Source organism: Pleurodeles waltl, chromosome 9 (assembly GCF_031143425.1).
Source record: "Pleurodeles waltl isolate 20211129_DDA chromosome 9, aPleWal1.hap1.20221129, whole genome shotgun sequence".
Lineage (NCBI taxonomy): Eukaryota > Metazoa > Chordata > Amphibia > Caudata > Salamandridae > Pleurodeles > Pleurodeles waltl.
In genome coordinates, this window is record NC_090448.1 from 997,859,259 (window position 1) to 997,875,309 (window position 16,051).

Genomic DNA, 16,051 nt, shown 5'->3' on the forward strand with positions numbered 1-16,051 from the left:
GGAGCCACAGGTCATGAAGCCAGAATTTGTATGTAGGAGTGATGGGCTTTCCCCAGAAGGAGAGGGTCAACTGTTATGAGGTCAGAAAGAGGTAGAAAATATGCTTACCCCACAGTGGAATGAAGTGGGTAAAAGTCCTCAGTGGACATTCCCAAGAGAGCAAAGTCTGAGTCTGTCAAGTTTGCTACCCCAGATCTGGGAGACAGCCTGGAATATAGCATCCCAAAAAGTCTCTAACGGAGGGCAAGACCATAGAACGTGGAAGAGGGTGCTGGTGTTGCTGCAGCAGCATGCCACAGAGTGGGATGCATTAATGGTGTGTAGTCTATGGGACGTGAGATGCCAGTGGTACAAGATTTGAGAGAGGGCTTTCCTTCCCTGTGCTGTCTGGCAAAGTTAGTGTTAAGAAGTTATAACTCCTTCAATGCTTGGTGTAGAAAGTGAGCTGGATGTCTGTCCCAGTGTAGCTGGTTCAGCACCTTGGGTGGTGATGGACGGGCATTAAGGATGCTGTAAATAATGGCGATCAAATGCTTCAGCGGAAGTGAGGCTTTGAAGATGGAGCTCGAAGGGGGTGAGCGGTCTACTTGCATCTGACGTGACTAGGATAGGAGATCCAGTGATGGAGCTGAACATAGTGAAATCGCTCAGTCTCCAGGAGTCCGTAGACAAGCTTGGATTCCTCAAGAACTTTGGATCTGGTCTCCCTCGAAGAAACAGGGGAGACAAAAGCATCCTTTCTCATCAAATATGAAAAGGTCCATGTCCCCTGACCTGGGATAAATTCAGAATTTTGTCTAGGATGTGGGGTGGGGAGGTTTGGCAATGTAAGACCCTGGGTAGCTCTAGTGATTGGGGAGATGTAGGAACCTCAAGTGTTTAAGAACACATAGAATCTCGCCAATCAGTCGGGAAGCTAGGTTTTGGTCTAAACACTGGAGTTTTTTGTTTTTCCAATTAAGCTATTAGATCACGTAACATAGTTGGGAAGTTTGATAGTAGCCGAATAGGTGTGGGTCCCCCAAACTCATCCTCCCTGGGAAGTCAGGTGCAAGTCTGGAAGGCTAATCTGGGAGACTCCTCTGGGACTTTAGAAGTTACAAGTTTGCCAATTGCCGTTAGGATTTTGGCCTCTAACGGGGATGTCAGTGGTGCGGCCACTATCTTCAGAGAGCCTGAGGAGGGCAACTGAGTCCAGTAATGCCTTCATATGTGAGACATCAAACTAGTGAGCCATATAAAGAGACGGTTAGAAAGACTGGAAGGCCTGCAGCTTGCACTCTGTCGTAGTGTGAGTCACGTCACCCACCATGACTTTCCCTCTGTGACAGCGTGCCCGTTGGGCTCCCAATTTATGAGCTAGGAAGATGCCAGATTTGTTGACCCCATCATGAAAACATGCACCTGTAGGGATCAGGAAACAGTGGGCCTTGTCGAACTCTAGCGAACGGAGTTAGCCTCAGACTGTTAGGACTTTGCATCAGAGCTTACTGGATGAGGAATGTTTGTCTTGCCGTTCAAGAGTTGTTAATTCTGAGGATAACTGAAATTTTATGAGGTTGCATGCACACTCGAGTTTTGCTCTCTGCTGAGTGAAGTGAGCCCAATTACCGCTTTGAGCATGTTCCAGGCCACACGTATGTCTATGTTGCCCGTAGTGTTGTGCTGTAAGTACTTAGTGAGTGACTGAAGTGTCGTCAGGACCGTAGCACGATGGAGGGAGTCGTTGAGGCGCAAGCAGCCGCATCGTGGGTGCTCACTGCCGCCCTAGCAGATAGTCAAGATGGAAGGGCTGTGGCCTGAGAGAGGTGATCACCCTCTAAAAATGCATGCTACAAACATTTGTCAAGGAATATAAGGTTGATACATGCACAAGTTTGGTGCGCTACAGAGTAAGGAGAATGATCTATAGCTACAGGGTGGCGAATTTGCCAAGTATCCAGCAGTCAGGATTCAGGCCTGTGCCTCCATGGACAGGTCATATCCGCCTGTGACGCTGGCGTGATTCGTCTTGGGAAGCGCGTATGACTACTGCTGGATTTTAAATCCGGTTTAGGGATTACAATTTGGGGCGCAAGTTGAACAATTAACAATTTGAACAAAAAACAGGCTACAAACCAACTGAGGCCGAAACTGGCCTTATTCCTCTTCAACAAATGGATTGAATTCTTGATTCAGCCTGAAATCGGGGCATCAAGTTCCTCCTTCTGCTCCTCTGATAGTTCAGAAGGCTAGGCTTCTGAGACATACTAAGTGCGAATAGCCATAAAGGTCATCAGCAGAGTAGAAGGCTTCAGAGTATCTTCTAAATTCACCAAATTTGCTAATATAATCAATGGTATATCTCCATTTTGAAATCAACAATCTTTAGATTATTCCTTCGGTTTCCTCACAGCAACCCTGACAGATGCGCCCCAAACTTCATCACCCATTGTATATGAATGAGTTCAAGTAAATCAATGCTAGCCCAGCTCTGTTCACAGAACCCTAAGATGACCCGTGATAACATCAATTTACACAATTTGGCCACTGAAGGGCCCTTACTATATTCTGCCTCTCAGCCTTTAAAACTCCAGGGCCTGCAGTTCCTTGCTCTGTTTCCACAAACATGCAATCGGGGCAAAAAAGATTTCATTCATCTGCCTCAAGGCCTTTAGCACCTTTTTATACTCAAAGAAATAGTGGAACTTTGCACAATTCTGTCTCGACTCTGGTGACTTCCTCTGCCCCTGTAGGTACACTGGTCAAGTCAAGTCGTACTTCACACTAACCATTACCCAGCATTAATGAAAACCAGTCCTCTATGAACCTACAGAGTTCTGACCCTTCAGCTCCCCCATTAAGACGTCAAAAGCAGAATATCTCAACATGACCAGTTTTCAAACTCTTCAGTTCTCACATGCTTGGAGATAGGCCTCCGCAACATTCAGGTGGCTTGCTGCAGATATCTTTAAAAACTCTACACTCCCCATCCTGTCTTCATTGTCTAGAATCCTAGTGCCAAATAGTCGGAGATCAATTTTCATACCCAGGATAGATGAAAGCTCCTCCAGACTTGTTGGCCTTTCATAAAGTACTTCCCCAAGCTCTTGTTTAAAGGCCTGGGGTCAGTCCCACAGGTCAGCTTCCGTAGTTGCCATACCAGAAACTGGAGGTTTAGAAAAAAAAAAAAAAAAAAAAAAAAAAAAAAAAAAAAACATATCCCCCCTGCACAAGGGTTTTTTATTTGCCACTAAGGGCCAGAGGGATATGGAAGAAGACCCTTTTGAGAGGTTATGTTAGGCAGAATTCAGTCAGCAGGCCCAGTTGACACTCCAGGTAAAGAGGCTTTTATATGGTACTTCGCCACCTATTTAGACAGCCCCGAAAAAGAACCACTAAACCTGTAAATTCTCAAAACATTTGCAGGAATGTGTACCAAGCATCACTCCTTCCAGGGGCCGCTGCCTCTCTCTCATGAGCCCAAAGCTAATCCAAGTAGAGCCAACAAATTTCCCAGACCTCTCTACAGGCACCTTTTTCACTCCAAACTCTTGTTTAGTATGTACCAATTTGTTGCAGGCCTCAACCAAATGGTGTGCAGCGAACTGTTCCTTTGTCTCAAGGATCACCTGCAAGTGACTGCAACCACCTCAGGGACTGTTGCTGCACCTCTCCCTCCTCCCTGCAAAGAAGTCTCCAGGCAACAAGGTTAACAGATCCAAGTGCTGCTCCTAACCCCAAGGTGGGCACCAATACAAAACAGTCATCAGTGCCCTCTACGATGCAACATTCAGAGGCCTTGCCAATCTTTTATCCAACCCAGTGCAGCTTTATCACAGCCACACCCCACTCTGCCATTTTGGCAAACAAGGAGGCCACGCCATCAACATCTGCTGTTTAGCCTCTTTCATGGAGTCTATGCCTCCTTTTGCAGGAGAATTTATTTCTCTAAATAGCTTATTTCGGGGACTTCTGGATGTCTTTGAATTGTCAGCTATCGGGGAGCAGCAGGGAAACGCATCCAGTCAAGCTACCAGAGACTCTTATTTTTGGGAGTTGTGGTCCTGGTACTCCTGAAATGGCTTGTACTTCTTTAGCAGATAAATAGCTGCTTCTACTGTGGTCACTGAGGAATGTGTCTACTGCCAATTCTACCACATTATGAGAGATTAATCTACCCACGTTTTGCCTTTTTTTTTTTTTTTTTAAATAGACATAGAACACTTTGTTGAGCACCATACATAACTTAAACCAATTTAAAAAAAACTCAAGGACGCCCTGTAATCACAACGGGATTTGTACAGGATATGGGAAATAAAGCTTGGCTCAAACTTCTATCATAACAAACCCTCCTTGAGGGGAAAGTCACAGAACCCCTGTTGCTTATTAGGTCTGTGTAGTCTTTTTATCCAGTAAGGTTCCAATGCTACTAAAAAGCCCATACGATCTTATGCATTACAGTGAGCAAATCTGTTTTTGACCCAAGTCAAATTGTTATTTAATTTCATATCAAACTGCATCTTAAAATTGGTAAAGGGTGGTCATTCACTGTCCTCTATACTGCATGATTATTCATTTTTTATTATGTGCTGATTGTCTTGATACTTATTGATTGTTGGTCGCCATACATAACAATTTCAAAGTATTTGATGCTTGTTAAAAATGTACAACATGAATAGATATCCTCTGATGCGTTTGATGTCTGCCTAAGTTTCATCAAATATTACTAATATATAGCTGTTGGAACACTTATTCTCCCCCTTTTACCAACCCTAGTAAACATGGCAGCAAAAGTAAAAAGAGGTCTTGGTAATGCTTATGGGTTCATCACAATAGAGCAGGAAAGTGACAATGTCATCCACAAGGGATACTCTCAACGGTGACCCAGTTGGTGATACAGAAATGTAGGAAGATGTATATTAACCAAGTGCAAAAGAGATCTTGAAGCTATAGATCTAACTTGCCTATGCTTTCTTGGCATACAAGAATCTGAATCATTCAAAGAGGATGGAGGTATTCTACTAGGAGGGATACTGCCACCTGGAGATCTTCTGGAATCAAATTTCATACAGGTGCCTTGACAACATCTTTGGTGTAAAGTAACGGCTGTGGTCCATGCTACTGTGTCAGTTATTGAATAATCTATGGTTACAGTTGTGTTTGCTGCAGCTGTCTCCGCTGTGGAGTCAGACATGTTGACAGGCCCATGCGGTGGTGGAAGGAGTGGTCACTGGTGTAGTCCTTCCTGTGCGTGCAACTACTATTGCAATTATGTTTGCTGCTGTGGAGGGTGCAGCTCTCGTTGACACTGTGGTTTAATTTGTGGCTGTTGTGACTACTGCTGTTCCTGCCATGGTTGATCTTTGCAGTGTGCGTAGATGTGGTTCCGGCTGGTGTCTGCCATGGTGGGGTCGGTCACTACATTTGCAGTCAAAGTTGTGATGGCAGTAGTTGCTTCTGTAGCAATTTGTTTTTTACAGCTGTGGAGGTTCCTTTGTGACAGCTGTAATTACTGCTAGAGTTCGTCCTGCTCACCTTCCTGTTTGTCTAAAGATTTGTCACTGCTGCCTTACAGGTAGCGGACGGCTCTTTTGTGGTCCCTGATGTGGTGGGATCCGTAGTTCCCCCCCAGCCCCCGTGCACATCCCAGTGTTTACTACAGTTCCTCCAGCTGTGCTGGCTTTTGTCCCTGCATCGTCATAGCAGTGGTCATGATAGCTTCTCTTTCGGCTATGACCCCTGGTGTCATGGTAGATGTTGGTGCTGCCTTAGATGCTGCTCTGGACACACGCAGAGACCACAGGGAGATCTGTGGGAGATCTGTCTGTGTCAGTTGAGCTTTCTAGGAAGATCACAGGAAAGAACTTCTTACTGTTAACGCATTTGTCCATGCAAAAACCACTCAATAAATAACTGCTCTAAACCAACACTAAAAACCTCTCGCTGTATTCTCTGTTTTGCTATCACATGATCTCTGGCAGACAGGAAAACGTTAGACCCCAAAAACAAGCAACAGTGAAACAAAAATAAATTATACACACGTGACAACATAGCATTTCTGATTATGTTGCTGGCCCCATCTTTGAGATGTGCAGATCTTAAGGACTTTCAACATGCTTTTATGTTAAATGTACCACTAGATGTGCATAACAAACATTCGCGCACACTCTTATGTTTCGCTTGCTGAATGACAATAAGTCATGAATAGGGGTAAATTACTTCTGCCTGGCTAGTTTACAAGCCAAAACATTTGCAGTTACCTTAAAACATAACTATGATTCTTTACTTACCCTTGGTTGATCTTTGCCTTATCGAGAAGTGATTGTGGCTTGTACATTTTCGTTAAGATGTCTAGAGATGCAATGGGCTGGCTGACAGCAAGTACACCAGGATTGCCTTCTGACAGTGCACTATCACCAAACCAAGCAGACGTTGGAGACAGTGGACTTCCATCTCGAGAATCGTAAGTCGGTGTCATGGTCTTGCTATATAGTCCAGGACTTGAATATATGCTCCCTGAGCGTGATAAAAAAAAAATTATTAATATTTTTTCTAACGCCAATATGCCTAGTATTAGGTGTAGAGTTCAACAGACAGGGTAAAATGTACGTTCAATATTCTAAACCAGAACACTTGGACATGGTTTCCTTCCACGAACACCTTTATAAAGCTGCTATATTCAAAAACAGCGCGGTTATTTTCAGTGAAGCGCATCTTTTCAGCTGACACGATCAAATTCAAGCAATTCTCAAGTAAAATTGTAAGAGCAATAGTTCAGCATAGAAAAGGTAAGTTTTTGAAACAGCAAGGAACAGCTAAAGGCTCAGACAGAAAGCAGGAACCCTACCCAGCAAAAACTCACCTTTCACTGGGCCGATGTAAAGAACATCAGTGCCTACAGAGGAGAAAGGAAAGCAATGAAGTGAAGGCCAGACAGGAAATAAAAAGGAGCCAGATGGAACGACAGAATGAACAAAGCAAATATGAAACTGCATGCTTCTTCCTTTACCCAACTCTTAAACAGGCACGAATGGACAAGATTGACAAATGCTGGGTTTCATGAGTATGTATTAACACTGCCCTGGCAAGAGTAAGAGACCACCTATGTAGATACCCCCAAAAAGCGTGAAAACAAAGAAACATCTTTGCTTTTTTTATTTTTTTTTAAATAAGAAAATAGAAAAAATAAATCACATACTCAAGCTATTCTATTTTGGTGCAATGTAAGATATGAAACATAGCAAGTTACTGATGTTGATACTCGATCTAGGTTTCACATACTTCTATGTAAGAGTATAACCAACCGCAGTAACAAACATCCAGGCTGGTCAAAGAATTCTCCCCTCTCAGGTGCTTGAGTAAGTTGAACAGAACCTATCAGAGGCTATACACCGAACAATTGTGAAATAAGCAGGCAAAGACTGAGGATGTCTTAATTACTTATCACCCAAGTATAGTCTTTCGTAATTACATGAGATGAAGTCTGAGTTGAATGCAACCTTCATCACATCAATTACGAATTCTGTAAGCTTCCGCCCTTTCCAACCCCACAAGCTGTAGCCAGACTTTACTTTCCACTCACCTTAACCATTTGGACCTAATCAACAGCCTCATCCTAAGCCTCATAACATATGGTCCACAATCCATTCTTACCTCGTTGTACAGACACCAGGCAACCTGATCCAAGCACAAAGCAGGGCAAAATACAAATTCCTCAGTTTCCTATCTGGTCCACAGCCCGTCCTCTGCTCATTCGTTTCTCAAGCTTTATCTGTGTCCTACACTCAAACGTCCAGTTACATTATCGCCAAATCTCTTCAGTGCCACCTAGAGATAGAGGTCTTTCTCATCCAGCCTGCACTCCACAGGAATGCCCAGCCACACACCTTTCACCACACCCTCACTGTCTGCTTGGACTGCACCAATGTCATGAGGCAAAGTATGTTCTTGATAACCAATACTCAGCCTTGACCCTGCTAGAACATAACCCTGTATTAATACTTTGACTCTCTATGCAACATTGAAATACCACTACATGCAGTAAATCTCATCAAAAGCCAATCACCTACAGTAGTGAGAGATTCGATCCAAGACACCATTGATGAAAGGCTGATTTAGAGCAGTGGATATCTGCAGTAAGCAGTCAAATGCAATATGCAGCCCAGTAGCACCAATAACACAGCAGAGAACGTGTACCTGTGATGAACAGAAGCAAACCTGAACTAGTGTGACCACAGCCACTTTGGCATTTCTGGGAGCAACGGTGATCTTCATGCAAATCATGAATTACTCACTTGCTTTACATCTGACAATCTTCATCTGTTGGGCCCTCTAAGGCCAACTTTCCGGAACAAAACTGCCACTCAACAGGAAAGGTGCTTCATTGCTAAAGATCTTAAGCCAAGGGATGCATAAAATATTCCATCCACTCACAAAGGGAAACAAGCATTGGCAATGCCAGTAGGTCTGGCTTATGAATTAAAGTCTTCAAATCAAAGAGGTCTTTAGGCACTAAATAGATTATCTTCAATGCAATATCACACATCCTTGCACTCGTGTACCTATTTTCTACCCACTAAGTTGCACAACCACAACAAAACACGAACTCAATGACATATGCAACAAGATAAAATAATAGAAAAAAAAAGAATAGATGCTGCCTCTAACATTGCAGGCATATGGTTGCAACAACAAGTACAATTAGGCATAGCAGCAAGCGCTAGTCGTGCATTTCCATTGCACATGTTGTATTGTTGTTCTACAGTTCCAGTATTGCTTCCACCTTTACAACCAATGTGTTGGCCATACTGGACAGTAAAAAATGATACATTACGGAGAATGCCATTCCATGAGGGTCCACAGGCAGTTGTCACATGCGATGCAGTGCACCTAAGAGAAAAGTGGCAGCAAGCAAGCTACCCATTAGCACTTTCTATAGAGAATGTAGCATGCCCCAAGAATGAAAAAACAGGAAGGAAATAAAAAGGGTTCTATAGAAAGAGAAAATGGAAGACTAAAAGACCGGTTCAATAGCACACTCATTTTTAGGCAGATGCGAACGTGAGCAGACAAATGCCATCATTCACAGGTAAAGACAGCCAATGGCTGAAGCGGTATGACTGATTGCCTCATTCTGTATTCTATCATGGGTGGAACCATACAGTAACCTACACAAAAAGACCAATGGCGCAAGAGGGACGGTCTAAAGCTCCTCTATGTATTTTTTAATAATTGTTTTTGATTACAAGATCCTGGCAGACATGTAAGCCTGTCAGTCATTCACAAGAGATTCTAGTAAGAATTATTCCAGTACAATTGTTCTACCCGGAGTGTCTGTTAAAGAGAATAATCAATACCAAAATCCTTTCTAACAAAGGTAGTATGTCGGATTTCATGTAACAAAATGCATGTCTGCAAGCTTTCACATTGTATATTAATAATCCACTTGTGACGGAGTATTGGCTTTAACATGTGTTACATAAATAAATACAGGCCTACTGACTTTGATAGAACATTTTATAATAAACTGATCAGACACAGCATCAAAAATAACTTCCCAATGAACCAAGCAGGCCTAGAGCCTTTATTGTTGGCGTGTCACCATAGCCAGTTCTGATGCACTGTACAGAGCATACACTTTCCGACAAGGAAGCCATCAGGGATCCAGTAATAAAATTACTAACACTAAAAATTACAAGTGTCAAAACAATATAAAAATCCCCTAAACGGGCCTACTGAGGAACAACAGTACATAACTTCTATCTCCATTGTTTGTTTGATGGGGCCACCAACATAAAAACTCTTGCCTACAATGCTAACTCATGAGATTCCATGTACCAAACTAGCTACAGACTTCAGCAGAGTATTGACAAGGCATCCTTTAACACCTATTGCCTTTAACACATACTTTTTACAATAAGTAAGCCAGGGCAACTGGGTATGTCAATTGTCCATGTTAAACAGATCAACCCTATTACAACTTTTTCCAATGAGCTCATTAAAAGGTTTTTAGCGTAGGCTTGACACCATAACTAATAGGGGCATAAAAAATTACACAAAAGCTGGCAACAATCATGAATAATAAAGATCACAGTGAAAATCTTCCACAGCCAGGGTTTGTTACTGGGTGTGACCAATATCAAAAACTCTAGCCTACTAAGGTAACCTGTGAGACAATGTTATAAAATACCAGTCTACTGCTGTAACAGTGATAATCTACTTTTAAAGGCCTATTGACTTTAACAAATACTTTACACAACTAATCATGTCTGCAGCTATTGTATTAAGTGCAAGCTTTCACACCAGGCACTTGTCAGCCACTAAATTACAAATCGACACACAAATAGTTGGCAAAGCAAAATATTATATTTTACAAGGGTCTAACAAGGATTGTCACAGCACAAACCCTCAAACCCAGCAGTTCGTCAACAGTGGTAACCAATACAAAAAAAGCATGCCAACTACAGTAAACTCTGCGATTCCATGTCACAAGACACCTTGCCTAGAAACTTTAATATACGATTTTAACCATAAATATCAGGCTTACTGCCTTTAGGTTAACTTCCTAATAAACCTATCAGACCTGGGGCTTTAGCTTTCCCCCATTTCCAACTCAATCCTGCTGTATTGAGTAAAAGCTTTCCCCTGAGGGAAAAAGTGCAACAAAAGGGTTCTTTTACAGCAGAAGCACAATCTCTGCCCATTCAAATGCTGTACTGAAGAACACCAACATGAAAGTAGAGCCTAAGCCCCTTTTTCTCTGTACTTCTGAAGCTCTGTCCATCACTTGTGTCGATAGCTGCGCTATCAGGACAAACCTAAAAGTGGCAGCAAACAAACATGAAACCACAAACGGGTATTAAAAAAAAACACACACACACACACAAACAAATACGGCTCCCAAAATAATCCCAAAGTCCATTCCAGCCTCATCAGTTGGAAAAGGAAAAAAAAAAAAACTAAAATAAAAAATAAAAATAAAGAAGTGCCAAAGTGGTCATGGAGATAGAAGTTCACATGGTGAGTGTAGAAAACACTTCTGTGGTTTAATGCGTGTCCACTGTGGTTAAAAACAAAATCTCATAACCTCCGATTGTTACCAAGAGTGGGACTTTGAAGTATTTTCATGGGTCTCTCTAGCAGGCAGGAGATACTGGACAGTATTCTGTGCTGGTACTGCTAAATACCAGTGATGCACTAAGCCATCAATACGATTACACTCAAACGGATAATCAAGTTACTCAGTTCTGCTGTCTGTCTCGCTTCGAGTAGCAAACTCAAGCATCTAAGGGTTACTTATGGACGTAGTAGGAGACAAACTCAAAAGCAAGACAATACAGTAAACAGACTATCCAATGAGCAATGTAAATTGAAATTAGAATAGGACTTTTCTTACAGAGCAGCTGAATTTCCAGCAAAACAGACCCCAACCAAAAAAACAAAAAAAATCTAAAGCAAGAAACATCACCCTCAACTGTGACAAGGGTCCATCGCATCCAAATTAACAATTACCGGAATCTGGTACTCAAGAGTCCAGCAAGGCATGGTAAAATCGAGTTGGGATCAGCGGGTTCACATGTTACAGTGCTTTCTGATTTTTATTTCATTTTTTTTTTTTTTTTTTTTTTAAAGGGAGATGAAGGCCAGCATTGCCAAATGCACCCTTCTGAGTAACTAAGTTAATATCTTAAAAAGACAGTGGCCGTTGGACCAACAGCATGGAGTGGTCATTGCTGAAAACTGGAATAAGGATTAATGAACATCATTTTTTGGGGCTATCCTTGGAGCTTCAAAATCTAGACAAGGTGCAGCTGTTCCAGATCCCTAATCACTGGCTGCAAACAAAAAGACTACTTTGAGGTTTGGGGTGAAGAGGAAACTTGTGTCCTACAGGGACTGGATATGTGCAGCCACTAGGTTATCAGGGATGGTACAGCTTCACCACAGAGGTCACCCTGGAAAGAAGAGTTTTGATAGTTTTGTCCCTTAGTGATGGTTCTTTAGATCTTGGTAGCTCTGGCTTGTGGCGCTGCAAAGCCCTTACAACGCCATAAAGACGGGCGTGGTGCATGTTTTCCTTATAGTCAAAGCAATGTTCTTCACTTTGTAAGGTAGCTTCGACTTCAAGTTGGGACCCAGCAGAAGGAAATCAAGTGTTTGTTCCTACCCTGTTAGGAAGAACGGTGATAAGCAGCTATGGTTTTGTCCTGGACAGACGCTTGTCCTACACCGGTAAGCAGTCTCTACAAAATCCTTAAGAAGTCCAAAGAACTTGTCACAGAAGCCACAATTATTAGGTCACAATAGCAGGAAGTCAGAAACAACCTACAGCTAGCTTTCTTATGAAATTTCATTCCAATCAGAAGTAGCAATATTTTTCTTCTTTGTCCTGTTGCTTTCTCAGGCCTTTCCAAGCAGGCAGCGTAGGTCAGGCTAGTTGGAATAATCAATATGATTTATTTCAGCTACACATTTTGGACCCACAGTGCTCTGCTTGCCAGATGAATACCTGCACAACACAGGTCATGAGAGATTCAGTTGAGAACAGAGAAACTAGGTAGTAAGATAGGTATACTTCCTTCTGGACAAACTGACAACTTCAGTACTTTAAAGGGCCTTAAACAACCAACTGCCAGGATGTCATGACCCATCATAGTTGTGTCAAGACTCCAGGGCAACCACAGTCTTCTGCAATTAGCACACAATGTTCACATCAGGGTCACTGATTAGAAAGGTAAAGCATGTACCCTATAAAAGCAACTCGTTAAGAAAAGGCAAGGCCCCAAGTAATGGGAGACCGGTTGGGTGGGAGTTTTGTCTCTACAGGGGAGGGTCAGTAGGCAACCTTCCCATCAGGGGCACACACAAAATCCTATGCTGCTCATCTCAAATGTGTGTCTTATTGCTTGGTACATGAGACAAATTTTCAACCCTCCTATATGGGCATACCTTTTCAGATCTCTCATAATAAAAGCTGAAGAACCTTCAATGGGACAAACAGTCCCTGGGATTTAAAAAAAAGCATTTCAGAATAATGCAGCACAGCTTTTCTAAACTCAAAACAACCCAAACTATGGTAGAGAATGGCGCACATATAAATGTGTTGTTTGCTGCCTGTACTTAAAGGTGAAAGGCTATTACGGTCTCATGACTATTCTCAGTCATAACCAAGAAATGCTTTCCTGTCTCATTGACATAGCAGAGGAATGGCACTGTAACAGCACGATTATAGTCAAACTTCAAGATAAATTCCTGCCTCTCAAAAGCAAAGTTCTATTCCAGAGTGTGAGCATTACCAAATTTTAAAAAAGCTATTTCTTTGCTATACCACCACTGACCGAGGTAACGTTGTTACACCTACGATGTTGGACTCATGAGCAACCTTTAGACAATATTTTTACTGTCGAGTCAGAAGTGCGGTGCAAGGGAATATCAGCTTTTAACTGGTGCTCCTGCTCGCACTGGGATAGGGTGAAGCGATTGTGTGTGTCAACTGCGACTGGAGTAGTGAGAGGAAGGCATCAGACAGCTCTTGTACCAGATAAACTCTTTACTTCTTCCCTTTTCTTTCTTAAAACGGACTGCAAATTGCTAAATGACTACAATAACCTCATCAATGCTTAAAGAAATTTGTCCAAACCACATCTGCCCTGCTGGAACTGCACTGGTTCCTCTGCTAGCATGACCTTCAAGACCAGCCACACCATCCACAAGCCCATCATCTACCGCACTCATGTCTATTTGGCCTGCAAACGTAACCATATCAGGCAGGTCTCGACTCACATCAAGGTTGCTGCCAGACGAGACATAGTCCAAGAAAAAAAAAAAACATCTCAACACCTTGAAAGCCACCTTTCCCTCTAATCCAACTATACCTCTCCTTGCTGGAAACGATCTTGGACTGTAACCTAGGACACGGAACAGGTACACTGCACTGTTGCCGTTGGTTACATTCTTGTAATACAAACACCTAAATACATGCGGAGCTTCATCCTAAAGGAACCAACAGTTTCAAGTCTGAGACAACTGGATGCAGAAGGGGCACAGAGTTTCACCAGGTTGTATTTGGATTTCAAGTTTTCCTTTATTTGAACCACTCTATAAAGAAGTGGAAGAAAATTAACCCTACCCAAGCAAAAATATCAATTTCATCTTTCAATTCCTATATTTCATCCTCATTGGAAAGCACGAGCATGATGTCAGAAAAGTCAGTGAGAGCTATTTGGAAGTCTGTTCTTCTGGAAAAAAAAAAAAAAAAGTGCAGGCTAAAAAAAAGACAATTTAAATGTTTAAGATATATTAATATGATATATTGATATAATAGATTGCCCAGTTAGCTAGCTGTAAACAAGGAAACGTGCACTTTACAGTCGATTCCATTAGACAACAATATACCCATCCCTTCCTTGGTAATTGTGATACTGTGCCACTAATTCATATGTGAAAACATTTTCCCTTCCTAAAAGTCAGGAAATATCTACACAAATTAGTTGAAAGCTTGCACAGCGATCAATACACATTTGTGTACCGCCCATAACCAATTCTGCCCAAATATAGTATAGTGGTAGGGAGTGTGGAACATGATTTGATAGTAAAGGAGAATTCTGTTTGGTTACGATTTGCGATTATTTCTAGGTATGGCTTTAAAGGGTACGTTGGCGGCGAGTGTTGATTGTAAATTGGAATATGTGTGGGTGGAATAGGTGATATGGTCGTTTTTTTTTTTTTTTTTTTTTGTTTTTTTTTTAAAAGGACGATCAGCGAAGAGATGCCCTGTAGCATTTGAGGTCAAATTGGACGTGGCAGAGTCTCATTCCGTTGACTGACAGGTTAGGGGAGAGTCAGGAACCAGACAAAGTTTCGGACCATACTTCGCTCTTGTTCGCTCGAACTGGGGCTTACGAAGCATTTGTTCTTAATTGCGAGGATGGCCCGGAGCACAGCAGAGCAGATTTTGTAGAGCCTGAGTCCCTACCCATGCGAGAGTCAGAACTAACTTCCAGACAGCATAGCAGCCTCAGCTCTGAATTCTGATCGTGGAAATCGCTTGGATTAGCTACAGTATGGTACGGCATTATAGAGTGACTCGGAATTGACCATTATAGACGTTTGAGAACCCACTTCCCGAACAAAAGTTAACCACTGCAGGAGTGGTGTTCGATTCAATACATGGAAAGACATGGGGAGAAAACGGCAGCCTAGATGTGCACTGATAGCTACGGGTTACCCTCTGTAAAGAAGTCTAACCAGAGCTAATGACGAAGTTTCTTCCAGGTCTGGTTCGGAGCACCCTCCCTCCGTCAATTTATAGAGGGTGTGGCGCGTTAAATAAAAAACAAAAACGGTAAAACTATACTGGATTAAACCACTAGATGGCAGGCGTATGCAAAGCAAATTAATCGACAGCGGGTTCATGCTGCAAAAGGATTTTGCGTAACAAGTTTCAGAAGCCAAAAAACATTAGCATCAACGTGCACTAGGGAAAAACTGAAAAACATAACTAAAATAAGAAGATTCTCTCGGTTTCACATTCTCGGTGCGGCACATCAAGTCGAGGGAAAACTATCAATTAGATTACATTAATTTTCGCTAGATTAGCAATCTGGGTGGAAGCATACAGATGACTGACACTTTGTGGCCGCCTGATCTTTCATACTCTCGGATCTGGTGAAGGGAAAGTCCCTTAAAAAGACTCTAGCAAAGCCAATACGCCTGGCTTTCAAGTAATAAATCATATACAATAGCATGCACAAATGTTTCAGTGGTGGTAAGGCTCGCACTTGAGCCAGGACAAAAACGTACAAATAAAATGTACAAAAAGATTCCTTTTGGGACAAAATACATGTAAGGGAACTAGGTGGATGTGTGATAACGTATTTTTCTATTGTAAAATATTCCTTCATGCACCGAAGAGCAAGCAATACCTAGGAGGCAGGATGATGCATCAAATATCTAATGGCATGATGTTCTAGACTAGAGTAATGTCCCTCTGTGAGCAGTCAAAATACATTTAAAGAATTGGTAACGATATCTTGCGGATAGCTGCACTATCAAGCCATACCTACAAAAA

General features: G+C 42.2%; 1 protein-coding gene across 4 annotated transcripts in view; it reads right to left on the reverse strand.

Annotated features, from left to right (window-relative positions):
• Nucleotides 1–16,051, reverse strand: part of FERMT2 (FERM domain containing kindlin 2) — a 375,557-nt gene that overhangs the window by 255,735 nt on the left and 103,771 nt on the right. For 2 of the 4 annotated variants that reach the window (XM_069208557.1, XM_069208558.1), the window contains exons 5-6: nt 6,845–6,877; nt 6,273–6,498 (exon numbers count right to left, since the gene is read on the reverse strand). In XM_069208557.1, the coding sequence (XP_069064658.1) occupies nt 6,273–6,498; nt 6,845–6,877 (259 nt within the window). The remainder of the gene's footprint in view (nt 1–6,272; nt 6,499–6,844; nt 6,878–16,051) is intronic. The other 2 variants (XM_069208559.1, XM_069208560.1) reach the window with 1 other exon arrangement.